Source organism: Papaver somniferum, chromosome 7 (genome assembly GCF_003573695.1).
Source record: "Papaver somniferum cultivar HN1 chromosome 7, ASM357369v1, whole genome shotgun sequence".
NCBI lineage: Eukaryota > Viridiplantae > Streptophyta > Magnoliopsida > Ranunculales > Papaveraceae > Papaver > Papaver somniferum.
The window spans coordinates 16,228,709-16,248,568 of record NC_039364.1 but is presented as its reverse complement, the minus strand read 5'-3'; the positions used below and the strand labels follow the sequence as shown (position 1 = coordinate 16,248,568).

Below are 19,860 nucleotides of genomic sequence, written 5' to 3'. Positions count from 1 at the left end.
TTTGATAGAGATCGAGGAGGTAACCTCGAATGGTATCGACGATAATTTCTTCTGGCAGATGCGGCAGTAGTGTCTCCTTATTCATGGTTTTGTTCTCAACCATCTTCTCCCTTAATGGAAACTGCAAGATGAAACTTAGCTTATATAAAGACTACTCTCTTCATTAATGTTTAGAAAATCTCTCAAAACTAAACACAAGCTCTAATCTTGCTCATATGATCAACCACAACTTTGGTGATCATATATATAGAATTATGAATTCCTTTTCCTAGTCCTATTACCTTATTACATGTCTTTTCTTTTCTTAGATAGACTTCTAATTCCCTTAGATTACATCAATTTCCTAATCTTGTCCTAACCAGCTTGTTAGTGACTTCTATGTTGAAGTTAATCCAACATCCCTCTTATTCGTCTTTTTCATGGTTTAGTACTTAGCAGCCAATGCTCCGTGATCAGTCAGAGTATGTGCCCTAGTAATCTTTACAATAGCACTAAAAAGATTGCCCATGCAGACAAAGCTACTTAAGTAAAGAACCAAATTAAGAAAGTTCTCAGAAATTTATAGTATTTATGGAAAGAGGTGCCCAAATTTCTTTAAATTCCTAGTCCATCTGTACCTCAAATTTAGTCTTTGCACATCCTTATAAATAGAATACCTAATCAAATACTTTGAAGAGTGCGGCAACAGTTTTTTTTCTTGTAGAAGAGTCTTTTTGAGTTTTTGTCTGTCTGCGATTAGCAAGATGAAGGTTGTTGCTGCATACTTGCTAGCAGTGTTGGGAGGTAACAAAGAACCAACTGCTGAAGATATTAAGGACATCTTAGGTTCTGTTGGTGCTGCTGATGATGCCGATGAAAAGATTCAACTTCTTCTTTCTCAAGTTCAAGGTAAAGATTTGACTGAGCTTATTGCACGTGGAAGGGAGAAATTCGCTTCAGTTTGTGGTGGTGGTGCTTCTATGGCAGTTGGTGCCTCAGTTGGCGGTACGTCTGACAATGGAGGTGCAGCCGAGCAGAAGAAAGAAGAGAAGGTGGAAGAGAAAGTGGAGGAAGAGCTTGATGAAGAGATGGGTTTCAGTCTCTTTGATGATGACGAAGGATATTAATTAATGCGTTGGACCGTTGGTTACTTAGTTATTATAGTATTTCATATTGTCGAAGTTTTTGTTTCATAGGAATCGAATCTGTGATCTCGTTTGGTTATGTTTTATTAAGTTTTAAGTTATTGCATCATAAATATTAAGCCATTCAATTAAAATTCTATCTTTGTTATCAGATTATATATTGTTAAGCCTTCTATTACCTTAATTTTTCTGGTTTATAAATCGTTGTACACCCACCGGTAAAAAACCCTATATTCTTACTTTCTTTTATAGCTTGAGATAAGACTCCCACATCTTCAGATAACAAGGGCAAGATATGGCCATGGGTGCAAAGATCAGTATTTAATTCTGACCTTCTTTTCGGCAGAGTTTCTGTTTTATTTTGTCTTTTGTATAACCTTGGTTTGTAAAGAACAACAGTTCACCGTTATACTTGCACTTGTTATACATACTGGGGTCGAGCACTCTAATACTGTTTCTTCACCTATTTGCACGACTCTTGAATTGATCCACACAAGATGCAAATAAGAGGAATTTATGTGTACAAAGTGATTGTTGTAATGCTCACGACTCTTGCATCGATCCAAAAATAATTAAAGAACCATGGTGATTGCGGGTTGCATTCTGCGGTAAACTATAGCCTAGTAGAGATTGGTCTTTCGGGGTCATATGGGACGTCCCACCTCTGTGAGAGGCGGGACTGACCGTAAGATTTTTTCTTTTTGGAAAAAGCAAAACTCATTCAATAAAAAAGTGCTGAGAAAGCACTTGAGAGATACAACAAAAATCTACAGCACATACACAGCTGAAATCAAATAATGGAAGTAGAGCAAGTAATTGAAGTACAACAATGGATTACCGAGTCCTTTCCCCTATTACAAGTTGATTACCCATGGTGTTCTTAAAAATCCCCCAGTCGTGGATGAAGTCTGTAAACTTAAAACGTTTAAAAGGTTCATGAACACTAGCCCAAGAAAACACTTGAGTAATAACTCGTTCTATCGTTTTTTCTTTGTTTCGGAAGACTCCTTCATTCCTTTCCTCCCTAATTTGCTGCCATAAAGCAAAAGGCAAACAAAATTTGAGGAACTCGATAGAGTCATATTTTAGTTTCCTCTGCCATGAGACAAGAAGGTCCATACAAGAATCCGGTGGCTGCCATCTTGACTCCAGTAAGTTTAGGAAATGCTCCCACAGCTTCTTTGCAAAGTCACAATGAATAAAGATATGCGATATTGTTTCGGGTTCTTGATGACACAAAGAACAATTGATATTAGTAATTGGCATATCTCTTCGACGCAGACGATCAACGGTTGGTAATCCACTCATTGCCGCAGCCCGAACTAGGAATGAAACTTTTGGTGGGACGGCTGAATTCCAAACATACTTTGATGGCATTTTTCTTTGTCATTCTTGAGCTTGCCCTTGTTGTTGTAGCTGTCCATCGATCATTTCGTAACATGAAGATACTGAGAAGTCTCCATTGGTTCCTCCAATCCATGACCTTGTATCCTCTAATATTCCTAAATTTCCCGGATTCCCAATTGTTTCTATGAAGGCAGCAACATCACTTATTTCTTCTTCTCTAAAACTCGACTTCAAACCCAAATCCCATGATGGGGGTTGCGACCCATTGTTAACCACCATTCGTCGTATCACTTTTCCGTTTTTGCTCGATTTTCTCCACATTTTAGGAAAAAGTTCCTTCAAGGGTTGTGCTGTTTTCCAACAATCCTCCCAAAAACGGACCTTTGTACCTCTTGAAACTACTTGTTTGGTCCCCTTTTTTCAGAATTTTGAATGCTTGAGTATGTTCTTCCATAGCCCACAGCCCTGATTCTGATTTGTTTGTGGCGCACTCCACGCCTCCTCGTCCCCTTCAAATTTTCCGTGAATGATTGTACGCCATAGACTAGCCTTTTCTTTTCCGTATCTCCATAGCCACTTAATTAAGAGAGCTTGATTCATGGAGATTACAGATTTTATGCCTAAACCACCCTCTTTTTTTTGACTTGCGCATCTTCAACCATGAAACCCAATGTAATTTCTTACCATTTTCCGAGTCTCCCCATAGAAATGCACGCATGATTTTCTCCAATGTGTTTGCTACTGAACTTGGGATTGTGAATAAAGAGAGATAGTATATGGGCATTGAACTTAAGACACTCTTAATAAGGCTCAACCTCCCTCCTTTCGACAAATATTGGCGTTTCCATGGCACTAGCCGTTTCTTTAGCCTGTCAATAACCGGGTCCCAAATGCTTATCATTCTTGAAGAACTGCCTATAGGCAGCCCAAGATATGTAATAGGAAAGCTTCCAATATCACACCCCAGAACTCTTGCACATTCTTCAGAGTTGTTAACACCCTCTCCTATCCCAATAACTGAAGACTTCTCTAAATTAACATTCAAACCCGTAATTTGTTGGAGCTCCAGAAGAATTTGTTTTATATTGGATTTGTTGCTAAAATATCGGTATTAAACCCGAAACTCCCGGCGGATGGCCAGTGAAACCACAAAGTGTGCTGGATTAGCATCAAGAAACAAAATTGTATCGTCTGCAAATTGCAAATGTGTTATTTGCGTTCCATTTTCTTTTACACTAAATCCGTTTATCAACCCATTGTTTTCTGCCTTCTTCATATGAACTGAAAACACTTCTGCAACCATTAAGAATAAGAATGGCGAGAGGGGATCTCCTTGCCGGAGACCTCTTGACCCCTTAAAGTAACCAGACGCTGCTCCGTTAACTAGAACCGAAAACCGCGTATCTTCATAACAGCTTTTCATCCATCTTATCCACTTCGTGCCAAACCCCATTTTGCGACCAACAATCTCTAATATTTTCCAATTGACATGGTCGTAAGCTTTCTCCATGTCGATTTTACAAATAATCCCTGGTTTCTTATTTTTTATTCGCGAGTCTATACATTCGGATGCAATCAAGATACCATCCAGAATTTGACGTTCACGAAGAAATGCCCCTTGCTTTTGAGATATCACCTTGGGAAGGACAGTCTTCAGCCTATTTGCAAGAACCTTAGCAATAATCTTATACACACCCCCAACAAGACTTATAGGCCTGAAATCTTTTAACATCGCTGCTTCTGTTTTCTTGGGCAGTAAAGAGATGAAAGTGCATTTCATTCGCCAATCTAGTCTGCCTCTGTTGTTGAACTCATTTATCACTTTTAGAAAATCATCTCTTATGATACTCCAGCACGTTCTAAATATTCATTTGTGTATCCATCCGGTCCTGGTGATTTTTCAAGACTTGTAATGTTCATTGCCTCCATAACTTCCTCCTCCTGTATATTCCTCTCTAACCAAAGGTTATCCTTGTTTCTAATCTTCATAAAATCTAGTTCTTCCCCTCTAGGTCTGTCTACCTGTTCTTCCGTGTATAACTGCTCATAGAAATCCACCAATTCTTTTTTAATTTGTACCTGGTCTGTAACACACGACAAGAAAATCTAGCTATTGCTACCATATATTGCCACACCTTCAATATAGGTGTTGCAAAAGCAAATTTCTAGTCACAGTACTTTTCAGCTATAGCTAAAAGCTATAATTTACTGCTGCAAAATGAAATTTTTGCCACACAACTGTAACAAAGAGTGTGGCAAAAAATTATAATCACTTGTTGCAGCAATAAAGATTGGGTGCAGCAAAAGACTTCTTGCTACATAGGTTATCGCGACACTAGTAAGGCTTATGCCATAACCATTGGGTGCTGCAATATATTAAGTTTCTTGTAGTGACATCTTCTGCCAGAACTTGAAGCTTAAATATGGTGTTTTTCCTTTCCTTACCATTCACTATTTTATGAAACATTTTTGTATTTCTGTCTCCATCTTTAACCCAGTTATTCTTTGCCCGTTGCTTCAATTTTCTTTCCTTCACCGTGGAAAGTTTGGAGTATTCACTCCTTAACTTCAATCTCTCTGAAAATTCTGTCTCACTAATGTTATCTTCTTTTTTTATCTATCATCTCAATTGCCAAGCTGAGCCTTTGCATTTGCTCATCCAACTGACCATACTTACTCTTGCACCAGCACTTGAGAAGAGTTTTTAGCTCTTGAAGCTTTTTTGAGAAGACAAAACTAGCAGAGCCAGAAAAATTCATATTCTGCCACCAATCTTTCAAGTGCACCAAAAAATCTTCATCTTTCAACAAGAAGTTCTCAAAGCGATAAGGATAAGGACCAAACTGGATGCCACCACCTCTTAAGCTAATCTGGTGATGGTCCGATAAATTTCTACGAAGTAAGTGCTGAGTTGCTTTAGGAAATTGATCTTCCCAATCGCCGGAGAAGATGAAACGATCAATTCTTGTTAAAGTTGCCTCACCTCGCATGCTAGACCATGTGAAACAACCTCCTAACAGCGGCAAGTCGAATAAACAGTGTCTTCGCATAAACGAATCAAACAACTTAATGTGCTTGGTAGATCTTTTGTTCCTATTCTTCTCGGCTACAAAAAGGATACAATTGAAATCACCACCCAAACACCACGGAACATCCGACCATTTCCTTCTAACTTCATCCAGTTCCTCCCAAAAATCTTTACTATGCTGTAATATTTCATCAGCTGGCCCGTACACATTAGTTAGTATACACTCGAAACCACTCCGTAGAAACACACACTTAATTGTCACCGAGTACTTCAGAATCAGTATATCGTCGATTCTTATCTTGGAATCATCCCACACTGTTAACATTCCACCTGCCACACCCCTTGATGGTTGAGCAGCCCATTGATGATTATTGTTTCCCCACATTAACCGTACCATTTGATTAGTTACCACTTCTGTTTTAGTTTCTTAGACAAACAAAACAGTCGCTTGTTCTTCCTTCACCAATTTCTGAATCTCCCCTAGTAGGATTCAACCATGGTCAGTTTATCATTTTGGAACTTTGAAGAGACTATGTTAGGTCAAGGGTTCAGCCTTCAAAAAAGTCATTTTTCTTTTATGGACCAGTGGTATGACGAAGTTGGCCACTTGGTATTGTTAATTAGTGTGGGAGTCGACGATACCCTGTAGCAAGATAACAGTCAGCTCGTAGAGATCAACCACAACCACAACGACAACATATTGTATCTGGTTATACTCCTCCATGATTATGGTTGACTGCTGATGGAATTGAAACATATTGTGGAGAGAGTGTTCATTCGTATGGACCAACAACTCCTTGATCTAATAGTCTAGATTGGCATAGGTGAATGTCTGACTTTGCGTTACTGAAATCTCATGGGTTCGATTAACTATTTTATTATTCTCGTGATTGATACTTACTAAAATAAATACTTATAGGTTGCTTCATGAGCTTGCCACTCTTAGTTAGCTTCTCGAGATTGTTTCCTAAATGCGCTGCTTAATGTTTTGTAGATGTGAAACGTTTAATTGGTAGGAAAATCACTGATAGCAGTTGCATTGCAAGCTGCTATTTTGAGTGGTGCAGTTGCAGGACTTGGTGTTAGTGGATGTGACACCTCTCTCTCTTGGTGTTCGGAAAAGTGGAGGTGTTATGGATTTGTTGCTCCCAAGAAACACAACCATTCCCACCAGTATGGAAAAGGTTTACACTACCAAGTTTGATAATCAATCAAGTGTGTTGATTCAGGTGTATGAGGGTGAGAGAACTAAAAGCGTCAACAATAACTTGTTGGGTGAGTTTGTGTTAGATGATATTCCACCAGCACCTCGTGGTGTTCCTCATTTGACAGTAAGCTTTGATATGGACGCAGACGGTATATTGAATGTGTCAGCCAAGGACAAGGAATCAGGGAACACAAATATGATCGAAATTGCAAGTAACAAGGGGAGGTTGTCAGCGGATGAGATTCAGAGATTGATCCAAGAGGCAGAGACTTTCAAATTAGAAGATGAAAAACACGTCAAGAAGGTGAAGGCTATGAATTCCTTTGAAGATTACGCACACAACAATCAACATGAAGGAGATGAATCAGATGATAGGAAAATGTGGATGGAAGCTGACGCCGAATGATAAGAAAAAGATGGAGGATGCGGTCGAAATTGCCATTAAATGGTCGGACCGCAATAAAACTGCAGACTTAGAAGATATCAATGAAAAGTACTTTGCTTTCAATTCTATGTTAAGAAACTGGAAACTGACAAGTATATACGAACCAAAAATTTCCAACTAAAATAACAGAAACCTTACAAGAAAGAATAATAAACGTAGAGCTTGGTACTTGCATACAAAAGTATGATATAGTAGTCTGCAATCAAATCCTCTATATAATGACACAGTTTTTTCGAAGGTTCTCATTCACCGGAGCTTGTGGTTGATTCTCTATTCTGGTTGATTCTCACTTCTGGGTGATTTTGACCCCACCAATATAATTATTTTAAGTAATAAAATCATATTTTGATCAATTAATATAAGAAGAATAATATTCGGTAAACAAAATATATTTTTCTACCAAAAACAAAATTACTATACCAAAAATATATCCAAAAATATGGAGTATATTTAATTCTAAATAGAAATCTAAAATGTTGACGAATAAATAAAAATAAATCACATCACGATGTTAATAGTTCATCATAATTTCGTCACAAAAACAAATCAATCATAAAATAATTAAAATATTAAACAAATCCAAAATGGTCCAATGTCCAATTACACCTCTGATAATCAAACTAATCGTATTTACAATCGAGATTATCAATAATTGCATAATTATAATTTTAATTAAATCGATTATTAAAATAGAGTTGTGGATATTTACCGGTAAATCGAAGCATCTTCCTCTTCGGTGAAGAAAATGATTGTTAGCCCTGTCCAATGGTAGAGATACGAAATCATTAGAAATCGTAAAGATATGAAAACAGGATATCAGTTTAAAATTTCTAGAGCGAGCGAATGCGAGTGAATAAAAAAAATTAGTAGAAATTAAAGCCGGATAAAGTCTATATATTCTGGATATTCTTGATATCGATTAATGTTATTTCCAAAATGATAACATCTTTTTGTTACGAATTACAAAATGTTCTTACAAAATCTATGTATTTTTATATATTTTTAGATATCAATTAATATTATTTCCAAAAATAACATTTTTTATTTATGAGTTGGTTTCTTTCGATATAAATTTAGCATTCCAGCAAAAGCGAAACCCCGCTTTTTTTTATTATTTCTTTTCTATTTATGATTTTGTTATCTCTTTCGGGTTCTTTCGTCTGATTTTTCATCTGATTTATTTTCATCGTTTGCAGGGAGGTACTTGGATCATGCATCAGTTATAGCCGGGCATATGTAAAGAAATATCAAGGTGTAAGTTCATTCAACAAATAATATTGCAGTGAGAATAGTAAAGCAGACGATCATTATTTTTGGTTTTCATATTATTATATTCTCTTTTGATTTTGTTACCGGTGTCCGACAGCTTTGGTTAGAAAACAAAGTAACCAATATCAACTCAATTTTGGGTTTCAGTATTTTATTTTCATTTTTGTAGTCGGATCAAAATTGTAATTTGCAGACAGATACACAAGAGGCTTGAAAGTTTGAATCTCTCATCAGAGTAGACAATTAGAAGAAAAAAATGAATAACTTGAATGGTGTATTGGTGTTCAAGGCATGAAGTTCTGATGTCGGAAGGAAGCTGGCGAAACATCAGTTGAGAACTAATAATACTCCATCTAAGTGTTGTTTAACTCTTTTTTACTTCATCTTTATATAGTATTGTTGCTCTAATTTTACCCGTTGATAATTGGTTAGCGATACAATAACGTTTGCAACCATATTTGTCTCTTTACTACAATAGTATTTGCAATCAGATTTAGTTCATTGGGTTTTTCTCCTACTATGGCAATGTATTTATGTTCTTCAAGAATAAGTTTGTCTTATTATCTCATCCGGCTGTTGCTCTTATATGAATTGGCTTAGCCTAATAATGTCATGCTCTGGTTATTTTATGAAGTGGCTTAACCTAAGATTGTGCAAGTTGTGGTGTTGTGGATTCTACATAGCGGGTCATTGTTGTTTATATTTTGCGCATGGATGAAACAAACATGTTTGTCATACAAAATATTTAGTATTGAAGAATTTTTTGATAATTAATAGGAAAAAAAATTGTTTTAAAATAGATCTTTTCTGGGCATTTTAGTTTCACATTGTTATTGTTCTCTGGGGTTCTTGGTATATATTCTTAATCGGGTTTCCTTATCCTGGCTACTACTGCTAACCCGTTCTCTTGAATTTCTTGGTTATTTAGCTTAGCAAAGTCGTCAGGCAAGACAAATTTGTGGCTATCAACTATGTAAATCTGAGGATTTGTGGGAGAAAGTTGTTTTTTTTTTCGCTTCAAAATTTTGTCCAAATTCTTTTGGCAGTCCGGTTAGTGTTCACTGCATATTAACGGTCTGGCTACTCCTAACCTGCTCCAATAACATCGCTAAGTAGTATAAATTGTCTTTAAGTGGAATGAAATGTTCCACTTGCAAAAGTTTTTTCTCTTTTTTGGTTACTTTCTTTGACTTGCTCTTTTGTGCCCTCTCTTGAGTAAATTCTCTTGCATTGTGTGATTGTTTTCTTTGGCAAGTTTCATGCATCTAAAAACTGCCACAATGTAATAGACCAGCAACACAGTATACTTCCATAACAATAACATTTTATAAGCCTTTTCACATTGATTGCTTATGGAAATCTTTACAAGTGCATTAAAATTGTTGGCGGCACGCCACTGATACTCTATTATTTCTAAGAGACAACTTAGGAAGAAGAAAGTCTGGCTGGTGCGTATCAAATATGTGTCAAAGAGATGTGCATGCGAAAAAATACGTGTACTAAGATTTATCAAATATGTGTACTTAGGTTTATATACCATTGGCCTACTGCTAATAGAGTCTTGATGTCCCAGGGTTTGTAGTTAACACTTGAGGGAAAACAATCATATCCCAAGTTGTCCATACAATTGTAAGATATATTTAAATTCGAGATACTTAAAAATTTAAAAGAAACCTCTAACTGGCATCAAAACATGCGGCTCTTAAGTCCCTGTAGCCAAAATTTAAAATATCCCTCGCAATGTCTCTGATTTTGGAGCTAAATTTGCTGAAAATATGGTATTGAAGCAGTGGTGTTAGTATACGGACTCAATGGAGCGCAGTGCAGGCTGTGAAAATTGATACATGGATAGAGAGGTATATATCCAGGTTGGACCGAGCGAGGACACAATTTATCAACTTATTTCTATTTTACTTGAAAAGCTACTTTCAAAGTCAATATGTCACATTTGTAACAGTTTTCTCATTTTTAAAGATCAGTCAATATGCCACATCTGTAACAGTTTCCTCATTTTTAAAGATCAGTAGTTGTATAGTATGCAGCTTTTCAAGTAAAAAATAGATTCTTAGCTTAACAGCCCAAGAAACAGTCCCGTGCTTAGCACGGGTGGAAAACTAGTCTTGATAACAATGTAATTATTTGATAGTTTAGCATCAACGCATAAGCCTAATTGGTGATATCCCAATAATTACAAGCAAAAACGGTCAAATTGATCGTATAGCATTGTAATCTCAGGATGGTGAACTGATTCCCTCGGCCTCTTACTGCCTAGGCCAACATTATGTGCCGCCCTCTTCTCCATATAAGTACCTGAGTTGAGTGAAACAAGGTTCTCCACATAAATATCTAAGTTCCACCATCATATACTGCAACCTTTTGTTATTGTGTCGTTCTTCGTATTCCATAAAACAAAACCGCGAGAATTACGAATCAGAACCGTATCATTTCCAAGAAACCATACCGATTTTGTACCAAATGTTTTGCTAAGTATTCCATGGGAAGTATTAATACATTTTGTCCAAGATTTATTTTCTCCATTATCAAGTATCCCCCACACATCAGTGCGGATCCCAGGGATATTGAAAAATAAGTAAAGGTGGTTTCCCAAAACTAACACATCTTTACTGGTCGCTGGACCGATCAGATTAGTTTCTTCGGGACACGACATATATACGAGTTTTTCATTTCTAATATCGAAATATATCATCTTCCTCCTTAAAGGCCTTGACAAAATATGCTCTCACATTGAACGGTGATGAAACCATCGCATCCCATTGGCTGAGAAAGGCCTTTTCTAAAGTAGAAGTTATGGTGATGACACTTGGTATAACTCTATTGGTTGGAAGAATTAAAATTGGGTTACACTTTATTTACATCAAGTATCTAACCGTTCGTTAGTAACACCGTCAACAAAAATGTAGGTGGACGACACTTTCATCCGAGTTTCAACCTAAATAATTCCGTTACACCATGTTTACACGAAATACTTAACATCTCGTTAGTAACACCGTCTCATGTGAATAACACTTCCGTCAAACCGCTACGACAAAAAAAAAAATCCCATACGAAATTTTGCTATGACGGAATCTTTTTCCAATTTTTTTTTTTAAAAAGTTTAAGACTCAAAGCTATATCAGGAAACCAAAAACTCTTATTGGGAAAGCGTAGAAAGCCTACAGAAAACAGAATTTTGAATTTCATCTAAACCTAATAATATTACTTCTAAATCTTTCTTATCATTCCTAATCTTTTTTAGGGAAATCTACTTGATCGTTCGTTAAAGTATTCACCTTTATATCCATTACAACAAAAGCCGAGATTTTGATTTTGTTTTTTATTAAATTGATCTGGAGTTGTTCATATAGTTCTGAAGATCCAAACTTATTAACGTATTGGGTCATTAAAGCGAATCGAGCTGCCTCCCTCTCTCTACACCATGATCTGATTAACTGTTTTTATATAAGTGATTCTACTAATTTAGGTCTCCATTGTTGTCCGGTACATGCATATTCAAAGTGTTCTCAGCCTTCCTTGCCTCACAAGAGGTGATATTACGTATGAACAATATTGGGTTGCCCTTCTTCCAATAAGGTAAAATCTAAGACGATATTATAGACTAAATCAATATGTGAACCTATAAAAACAGTTCGTAAACAAATTATCCTCTTGGAATTCGGGAAATTTTATATCTATAAGTTCGCGAATGGTCCAAATTAGTTCGCATGAGCCTCTTAACATCAACAATTTCGCGTACTGACCAAATCGATTCATGTACTTGAGGATTCAAAAGTTTTCGAGAACATTTCAAAATAAACCGGTTCGCAAACTGATCAAATCAGTTCGTTTATGTGATTTAATAAGATATTTATTCATCAAATATATTAAGTGTAAACTCGAAGTTCGTATACTGACCAAAAAAGTTCGTGAACATGAAAATGAACTTCTAACGCAATCATGATGTATGGAATAATAAAAATTTACCAACCTTTTATGTGACAAGTTATTTAAAAGTTCCATTACTTGAAATTTTATCTGAGATGTATGAAATATTAGCTTGAACTCGAAAATTACTTTGTAATTTTGATCATAATACCAAAGTCATACGGATAGAATGGTAGAAAATATAAGTAAATATATATATAGTTAGTCTTCATGTATCTTTGTTAATGAAGTACTCGTAGATCTCTCTGTTGTTCTTCAGTCTTCAATCTTTAAGGTGATTGGTGAATTTTGATACACGATCATGCTCTATTACTAGTCTAGGACTGACTTTAGTAGATTATAAATCAAGATATAGTTTTCATCGTATAAACACTAGTACAATTATGGATTTTTGCACGACTTACCTATAGTCACGACTAAATCTATAAACGAGACTAAATGTATGCCTGTCGTGCATAACTGATATTTTGTGATTATTTTTCATCCTTTTGGACACGGGATTGAGTTTACCCTTACTTAATGTATATTTTAACTAATTAGTTCCCATCTTTTACACTACACCATCTACTCATTTACTCACTTCATTCCATATTTCTATCCAAAACAATTTTGCAAATTACACGATTACATGAACCCCCACTGCAAAGAAATTTCTATAGAATCTCAACATATATTATATATGCTTAGATAATTAGGTTGTTTTTTTTTCTTGCTCTGGTTTCTTCACTAAGATAAAATTGTGCCTCTGAGTTATTGATTATGTTCTTGATCGATGTTGGTGATAAAGATGCTAAACAATGTTATTATGTATTTTAATTTTATTTTTATTTTTGTGAAATCTCCCTCGATGTCAATAACTTTTTTGATAATAAAAATCTCCCATCTAACTCATCACTTTCTTTTGGATCTGGTTTATTCCTCACAGTTCCTTGGAATTACCTTTTTAGGGTTTGTGTTTTCGTTTCTAAGTCTTTAATGATTGTGTATTTCTTTGATGATTGTTAGGTTTTTGAGAAAACATTGATCTTCCTTGAATCCACCAGATATGCTTGATAAAAATATACATAGATTCGAGTATCTTATATTTTTCAGGGTGATTTTTTTTTCCTTCTTTAAGGTTTTGTATAATGAGTTGTTGAGCTCTAAATTTACTCAATTGTATGAGACTTCTTGTTATATTTGGTTTCTATTTCCTTGTTGTGGTTTTTCTTCGCAAAATTAAAATTTCTTACTAAAATTTATTTTCATAATTCAACTTAAGTGGCACTTAATATGTTAAAAAGAAACGGATGTGTTTCCGAAGGTGCCAACTTTTTTCACATTCTTATGTTAAATTATCTGTTTTTTTAAATCCAGGCCCACAAAGGGGAAGCCTCATTTGTAATTCATTATTGCTGGTTTTGAATTTCCTAGGGTATCATTTTCATATCTTTTCTCTGAGAATTGCAGGCTAATGTTTTTGGAGGGGTTTATGCATCTTAAACATAATGTTTTCTGAATCTTTTCCGATTGGATCTGTGGTGTTTTAGAATTTTCAACGAAATACACATTATCTATAATAACTTGTATTGTGAATAGACTTTTACATTCTTTTTTATTTATTTTATCTTCTTTTATATCCAAGTGATAGAGTTTTGAAGATCTCTTATAGTATAGGTGCGCACAAGCATGATATGGAGTAGGAAAACATGATATGGAGTAGGTAAACATGATATGGAGTAGGAAAACAGTGGAAATGTAGATCTTCAACTTCAGTGCTACTAATGCATACACTAGACCGACATTACCAACTATTCGGACCTCCCACCATACCTCTTGTTAAATTATGAGGGTTGGGGAGATGGTTGTAGCGCCACTCCCAACCTTCAGTGCAACCATATAAGAGACCATCAGAAGGGATTGAAGCACCTCTATGGTGCACATACATGGGAAATCTATCCTCATAGCCAACTACATAGATAATTCTTTCGGGGTCCTTTCCTAGGATATAATCCATCCGCACAAACAATGGAAGATAACCTTATAAGATTATCTAAATAAGCGACATACTCATTTCTTACTACATGTATATGATATTTAGACTGCAACATCAGATGAAAGTATACAATAAAATGGGAAAGACGGGACATAAACAAGATAAAAATATTGATGAGTCGAAGTGTCTACCTTGAGTCTGCATGCCATCTTTCTTACTCCAATAGTAAAGTCATCTTTATAATTAAATGCATCCTTTTTTTCATGACATGAGAATCGGTATGAGTAAGGTGATGGGAGGGGGGCGAATTCCAATCCTATAATATATAATCGTCTAAGTTCAATCTCGCTCATATATGTAGTTATTCTACTAAAACAAGATTACACTAATTAAACAGAGAACCAGTTCACACGAATTGTGTATACTTTTTATGATTTTTGTGATGATTACGATGGGTTTTTAACTTATATATTTCCAAATTTATATGTTTACATTTTATAATAAGCGACAATTAACTGTAATAACGAGATGGTGATTGTTTAAATATGTACTTTTCTTTATTTTATAACTAACTAAGCCAAAATCCCCAACCTGCTAAGATACATATAAAATTTTATTTACTTTTCAAATATTCATATGATAAAATTTTATTTACTTTTCAAATATTCATATGATAAAATTTTATTTATCATATGATGCAAACATATGATAAATAAAATAAATTAATGGTAATCACCTAATAGATGGATTTCAGAGGATCTTTCAGGTTCAGTAGCAAGTTGTTACTCGTTAAATCTATATGGAAAACATTTTGAGAATGCACATATACCTTTCCAAAAGGTGCATCCATATCTACATTTCTTTCTATTATCATTATCATCACAAACCTGATTTTATTCATGAAAAAAATTGTATCATATTAATATACAACTGGTTTCCTTGTCTTAAAAGAGAATTATACAAACAAGTTACTTATTCATCTATATCATTTCTTTGCAACTCTACGTTGTTTCAATGTACTTTGCCTTTGTATCCACACATCTTTGTAATATGGATTTCCAAGACACAACTCCCTCTGCATGGTTAAATAAGTGAACCGATGTCGACTTGAGACTATCTTGATGTAATTTTTAATTCAGGCTTATCACCGCCATAGCACAAACGCACATTATAAGTACCCCTTAGATTTCGTAGTATCCATTTTGCTTTTTCAATTCTCCATACTAGGATCATCTAGAAATATGGTTACCTCTCATAATCTATATCAGGCTTTGTACAAACCATGATATAAATCAAACTACCAATTGCTGATGCATAAGGAATTTCATCAATCTTTCGTTTATCAACATCATGCACAGGAAATTTATCACGAGTTAACTTAAATGATTAATTTGCAAGTGGAAAACTTACCTTTTCAGCCTTGTCCTTATTGAATCTTTGCAACACCTTCGCAATAAAGCTTTCTTGTGATAGCCACAACTTCCTTGATTTCCTATCACGAGAGACTTCGTCCAATCTGACTTCATCCAGTAAATATTTTTTCCTATCTTTGCCAATAATCAACATATCAATTAAAAGAATAAAATAATTACCATGAACAAATTTTTGAATGAATACACAATGATTTGAAATTATTTTCTTGTACCGGTGTCTTTCATGAACGATTTAAACTTATTCTACCACCTTTTATGCGCTTCTTTCAAACCATATAGATCCTTCTTTAGCTTGCACACCATGTGTTCCTTGCATTTGACTTCAAAACCTTCGGGTTGTGCCATGTATATATCTTCCTCCAACTCATCGTGAAGAAATGATGTCTCGACATCTAGTTATTCTATCTTAAAGTCATACAAGTTGTTAATGCTAAGACAACCCGAATAGAAGGAAATCTCCTCACATGTGAGAAAATCTCGTCAAAATAAACACCATGTATTTTCTGATTCAGTTTCAAGAGAAAACGGAACTGTATTTTCATCTTGACGTAGACCAGATGTGATTATCACCATGCCAGGAGGTTCATGAATTTCAAGATTTTCTTGAGACACGGCTTCTCAATGAGGCCTGGTTTTTATCATAGAATCCTTGATAATCGTTTTAAAAGGTGGATAATATATATTATCTTTTAAATTATATTTTCCAACAAGATTTATAAAAATTTAATCTCATAACTGTCATCTGAGTACTGACTTGTGCGTCATAAGTGTTTGTTTTTTTATTAACACATCATGGTTAATTTTTAATGAGTTGTGTTTAACCAGTGAACTAACAAATATTGAGATGTTTATCAGGATCTGAAAACAAATTGACTTTCTGAATTATATTATTTTCTTGCTCTACGTTAACTGAATCATCCATTAGATTCAATTCCTATAGGTTGGATCGCACCAAACACAGATTGTTAGATCTTTTCATGTTTGCCTGCTCTGATACCAATTAAAAATACGAAGGTACCCAAATACACCACTATATTTTTGTTTCAACCTATAAGTCCTCTACCAAATATGATCATCTATGAACAGAGCGAGACAATACAACAATTCGGTTCACACTTTGTGCTATCGTTTATGGATACGAGATCGAGACAATACGACAACAAGATAAATTTTTTGATTGACTATGGATACAAGTTCGAGATAATACTACAACGAAGTATGTTACTTGATAATAGGTTCAGACTTAAACAAACTCTATAGGATCACTATCAAGTAATGCGGAGTTAACGTATATGTGTTTTTACTTTATTATAATAAACAATTATAATGCGGAAATCAAATTAAAATACACAGTAAGATTTTGTTAACAAGGAAACCACAAATACAGAAAAAACCCGGGAGCTAGTCCAGTTCTGAATACTCTCAGAATTAAGCCACTATACAAAATCTAAACCAACTTCGTACAGTTGAGACCAAGAAGGCTACCTCTTCTAGATACTTAGTCCCTCATTATCCCCGCACCTTCAACTTCTACAATTACGCACGTAAATAGAAAGTCCTTTGAATCGTATTCCAAACAGCAAAGGAATAATCTGTTTGGTAACCACTCTAATCAATCTTTGCTATAAGAGCAAAGAGGATCGTCTTAAGTACTACCCATGCAACAATTGATATTGATTCTTTGCATTAGGGAATTGATTTTCAAACACCCATATGTACTCGTGAAAAATTTGAGGAGTTGAACTTGGATTTTCTCGAGAAATGTATGAATCATGTTAAGTGGCGTTTGACGGATGCTAAGATGAACAAGAGCAGCATTCACCAATTATGCTTGTTGGAGGATCCACAAGAATTCAAAAGATTCAATCTCTTTTTCAAGGATATTTTGATGGGAAGGAACTCAGTAAGAGCATCAACCCCGACGAGGTTGTGGCCTTTGGTGCTGCAATGCAATCTGCTATTTTGAGTGGTGTGGATGATGTGCAGTTATGGGACTTGGTGTTGGTGGATGTGACATATGTTTCTCTTGGTATACGGGTACATGGAAGTCTTCTCTTATTGGCAATGGATTGATGCTCATTAAAATATATCCTTTATCTGTTTATTGACTAGGGCAGAAACATCATACGTGATTCTATGTTTCTGTAGATTGTTTGACCTTCTACTTAATATGTTTTCCAACCCTTCGAATTTTGAGGATTGTATGGCCTGGGAAAACTCCATTGACTTTCTTGGTTAGTGTTAAAGTCTTTGGGCATCCAACTCAAAACCAATTAGCAATGAGTGGAGTGATCCTTTCATATTATATTTAAGTTAATTAAGGCTTGACTAGTGTTAAAGTCTGCAGGCATCCAACTCAAAACCAATTAGCAATAAGTGGAGTGGCCCTTTCATATTATATTTAGGTTAACTAAGTGGATATTAGCAATGTGATAAAAATATCCTTCCAAACGCCCCATCATGTGTAAGGCCAGTAACTCGTACTAACACGTGGACCTATGTACGTAATGTTCAAAGTCGGTCCATGTGTGCACATGTAACAAACTTGTTCACGGTGGCCAAAATTGGGCTTACACCCCCATGCGGGCCTAGCTCTGATTCCATGTTAAAGTGCAAACATCCAACTCAAAACCAATTGGCAATGAGCGGAGTGGTCCTTTCATATTATATTTAAGTTAACTAAAGAGATATTAGCAATGTGGGACTATTATCCTTCCATAGCTAGCTAGTAGATCACATGTATCGAAATTTAAAAGTGGTGGTCCTTTACCATTACGATATGGAATGATGATACGTTAACGTCGTAAAATCCCGAAACTAAATCCCGAGTGAGACAGCCTCTGGAACCCACCAGGAAGAATTATAGGGATAGTTTCTATCCACCATGGGTCTCACAGTATTTGTGTCAGGCAGTGAATTCCATGGGATTTTATCCCGATGGATCTAGAATTATTGGAAGATACGCTATTTTTGTTTTCAAATTAAGCATTTAATATTTGCACTTTGTCATACTCAACGGGAGTCAGACAAAACATACATAATATTAAATTGTTTTAGGCTTCATCTTACAGGGAGGATGGATTCATGGACACTCTTATCTAGATACTATTTACAGGTTTGTATCAATTTTTCTCCAGTGACAATGAGCTTGAAATAATATTTCGAACAGACATTCTGCTTATAAAATTCTACATTTCTACTAAAATGAACACAATATGAAATATCTACTAATACTCCCCCCGCACCAAGAGGTCCAAGAATATACGCTTCTTTGGCCCTTACAAGTTGCCCCCTTTGCACCATGCTCACACCCTTGGTCATACACCCACGTTTTCGCATCCACACGGAAATTTCCTCAATTTCCAAATACCTTATTGAACTTTCTCTCTATCTTTAAAAACTCAAAACTCCAAGAAACTTAAAAGAAGCATTAATATTGGTAACTGTCCATGATTGTTGGAACAAGCAGGTGCAACTTTTACCATCATCTCCAAAATCCCAACACACAAATAGCCCCACGCTTCATTAGATATTTCTAGGGGTGCACATACCCTATCCATACCCGCCAATCCTACCCTACCCGCCAGTGTTGTAACCTTATCCTATCCTATCCATTATTTGGCGGGTAGGGTGACGGTTAGAGATTTTTTTACCCGCCGTTAAATGGGTAGGATGACGGGTAAAGCACGAAATTACCCTACCCGCCTACCCGTCTAATACTGAAAAGACAAAGTAACCCTTGTATTGTTTTCTCCTCCTGCCTATTTGTTTGTTATTTTAAAACATATTATGGGTAAAAGACAAAGTAACCCTTGAATGGATTTTACTTTCTATCGAACCATTTCATCTCCTCGTCTGTGCAGTAGCGAAGTGAAGTCTGGGTTTCGATCTGAAGCTGAAGATGTAAGTGATTTGTGTGTTCGATTTGTGTATCGTTATGTGTTTGAATCTATTTTTTGCTCATCTCAATCCACTTTCTTATCTCTGCAGAAGAGAAATTAGGGTTTCAGGCTGCAAGTGCAGTTTGAGGTTTTGGGGGTTTCGATCTGAAGATGTAAGTGTTTAAAGCTTTCAATTTGTGTTTTGATTT

General features: G+C 35.5%; 2 protein-coding genes across 2 annotated transcripts; both read left to right on the top strand.

The window, feature by feature from the left end:
- Positions 1–743: 743 nt before the first annotated feature.
- Positions 744–1,106, top strand: LOC113294215 (60S acidic ribosomal protein P2-like). Its single transcript, XM_026542621.1, has one exon. The coding sequence runs from the start codon at positions 744–746 to the stop codon at positions 1,104–1,106; it is 363 nt and encodes a 120-aa protein (XP_026398406.1).
- Positions 1,107–5,995: 4,889 nt separating this feature from the next.
- Positions 5,996–7,112, top strand: LOC113294214 (probable mediator of RNA polymerase II transcription subunit 37e). The gene is made up of 2 exons (XM_026542620.1): positions 5,996–6,109; positions 6,567–7,112. The coding sequence occupies exons 1-2, from the start codon at positions 5,996–5,998 to the stop codon at positions 7,110–7,112; spliced, it is 660 nt and encodes a 219-aa protein (XP_026398405.1).
- Positions 7,113–19,860: the final 12,748 nt, after the last annotated feature.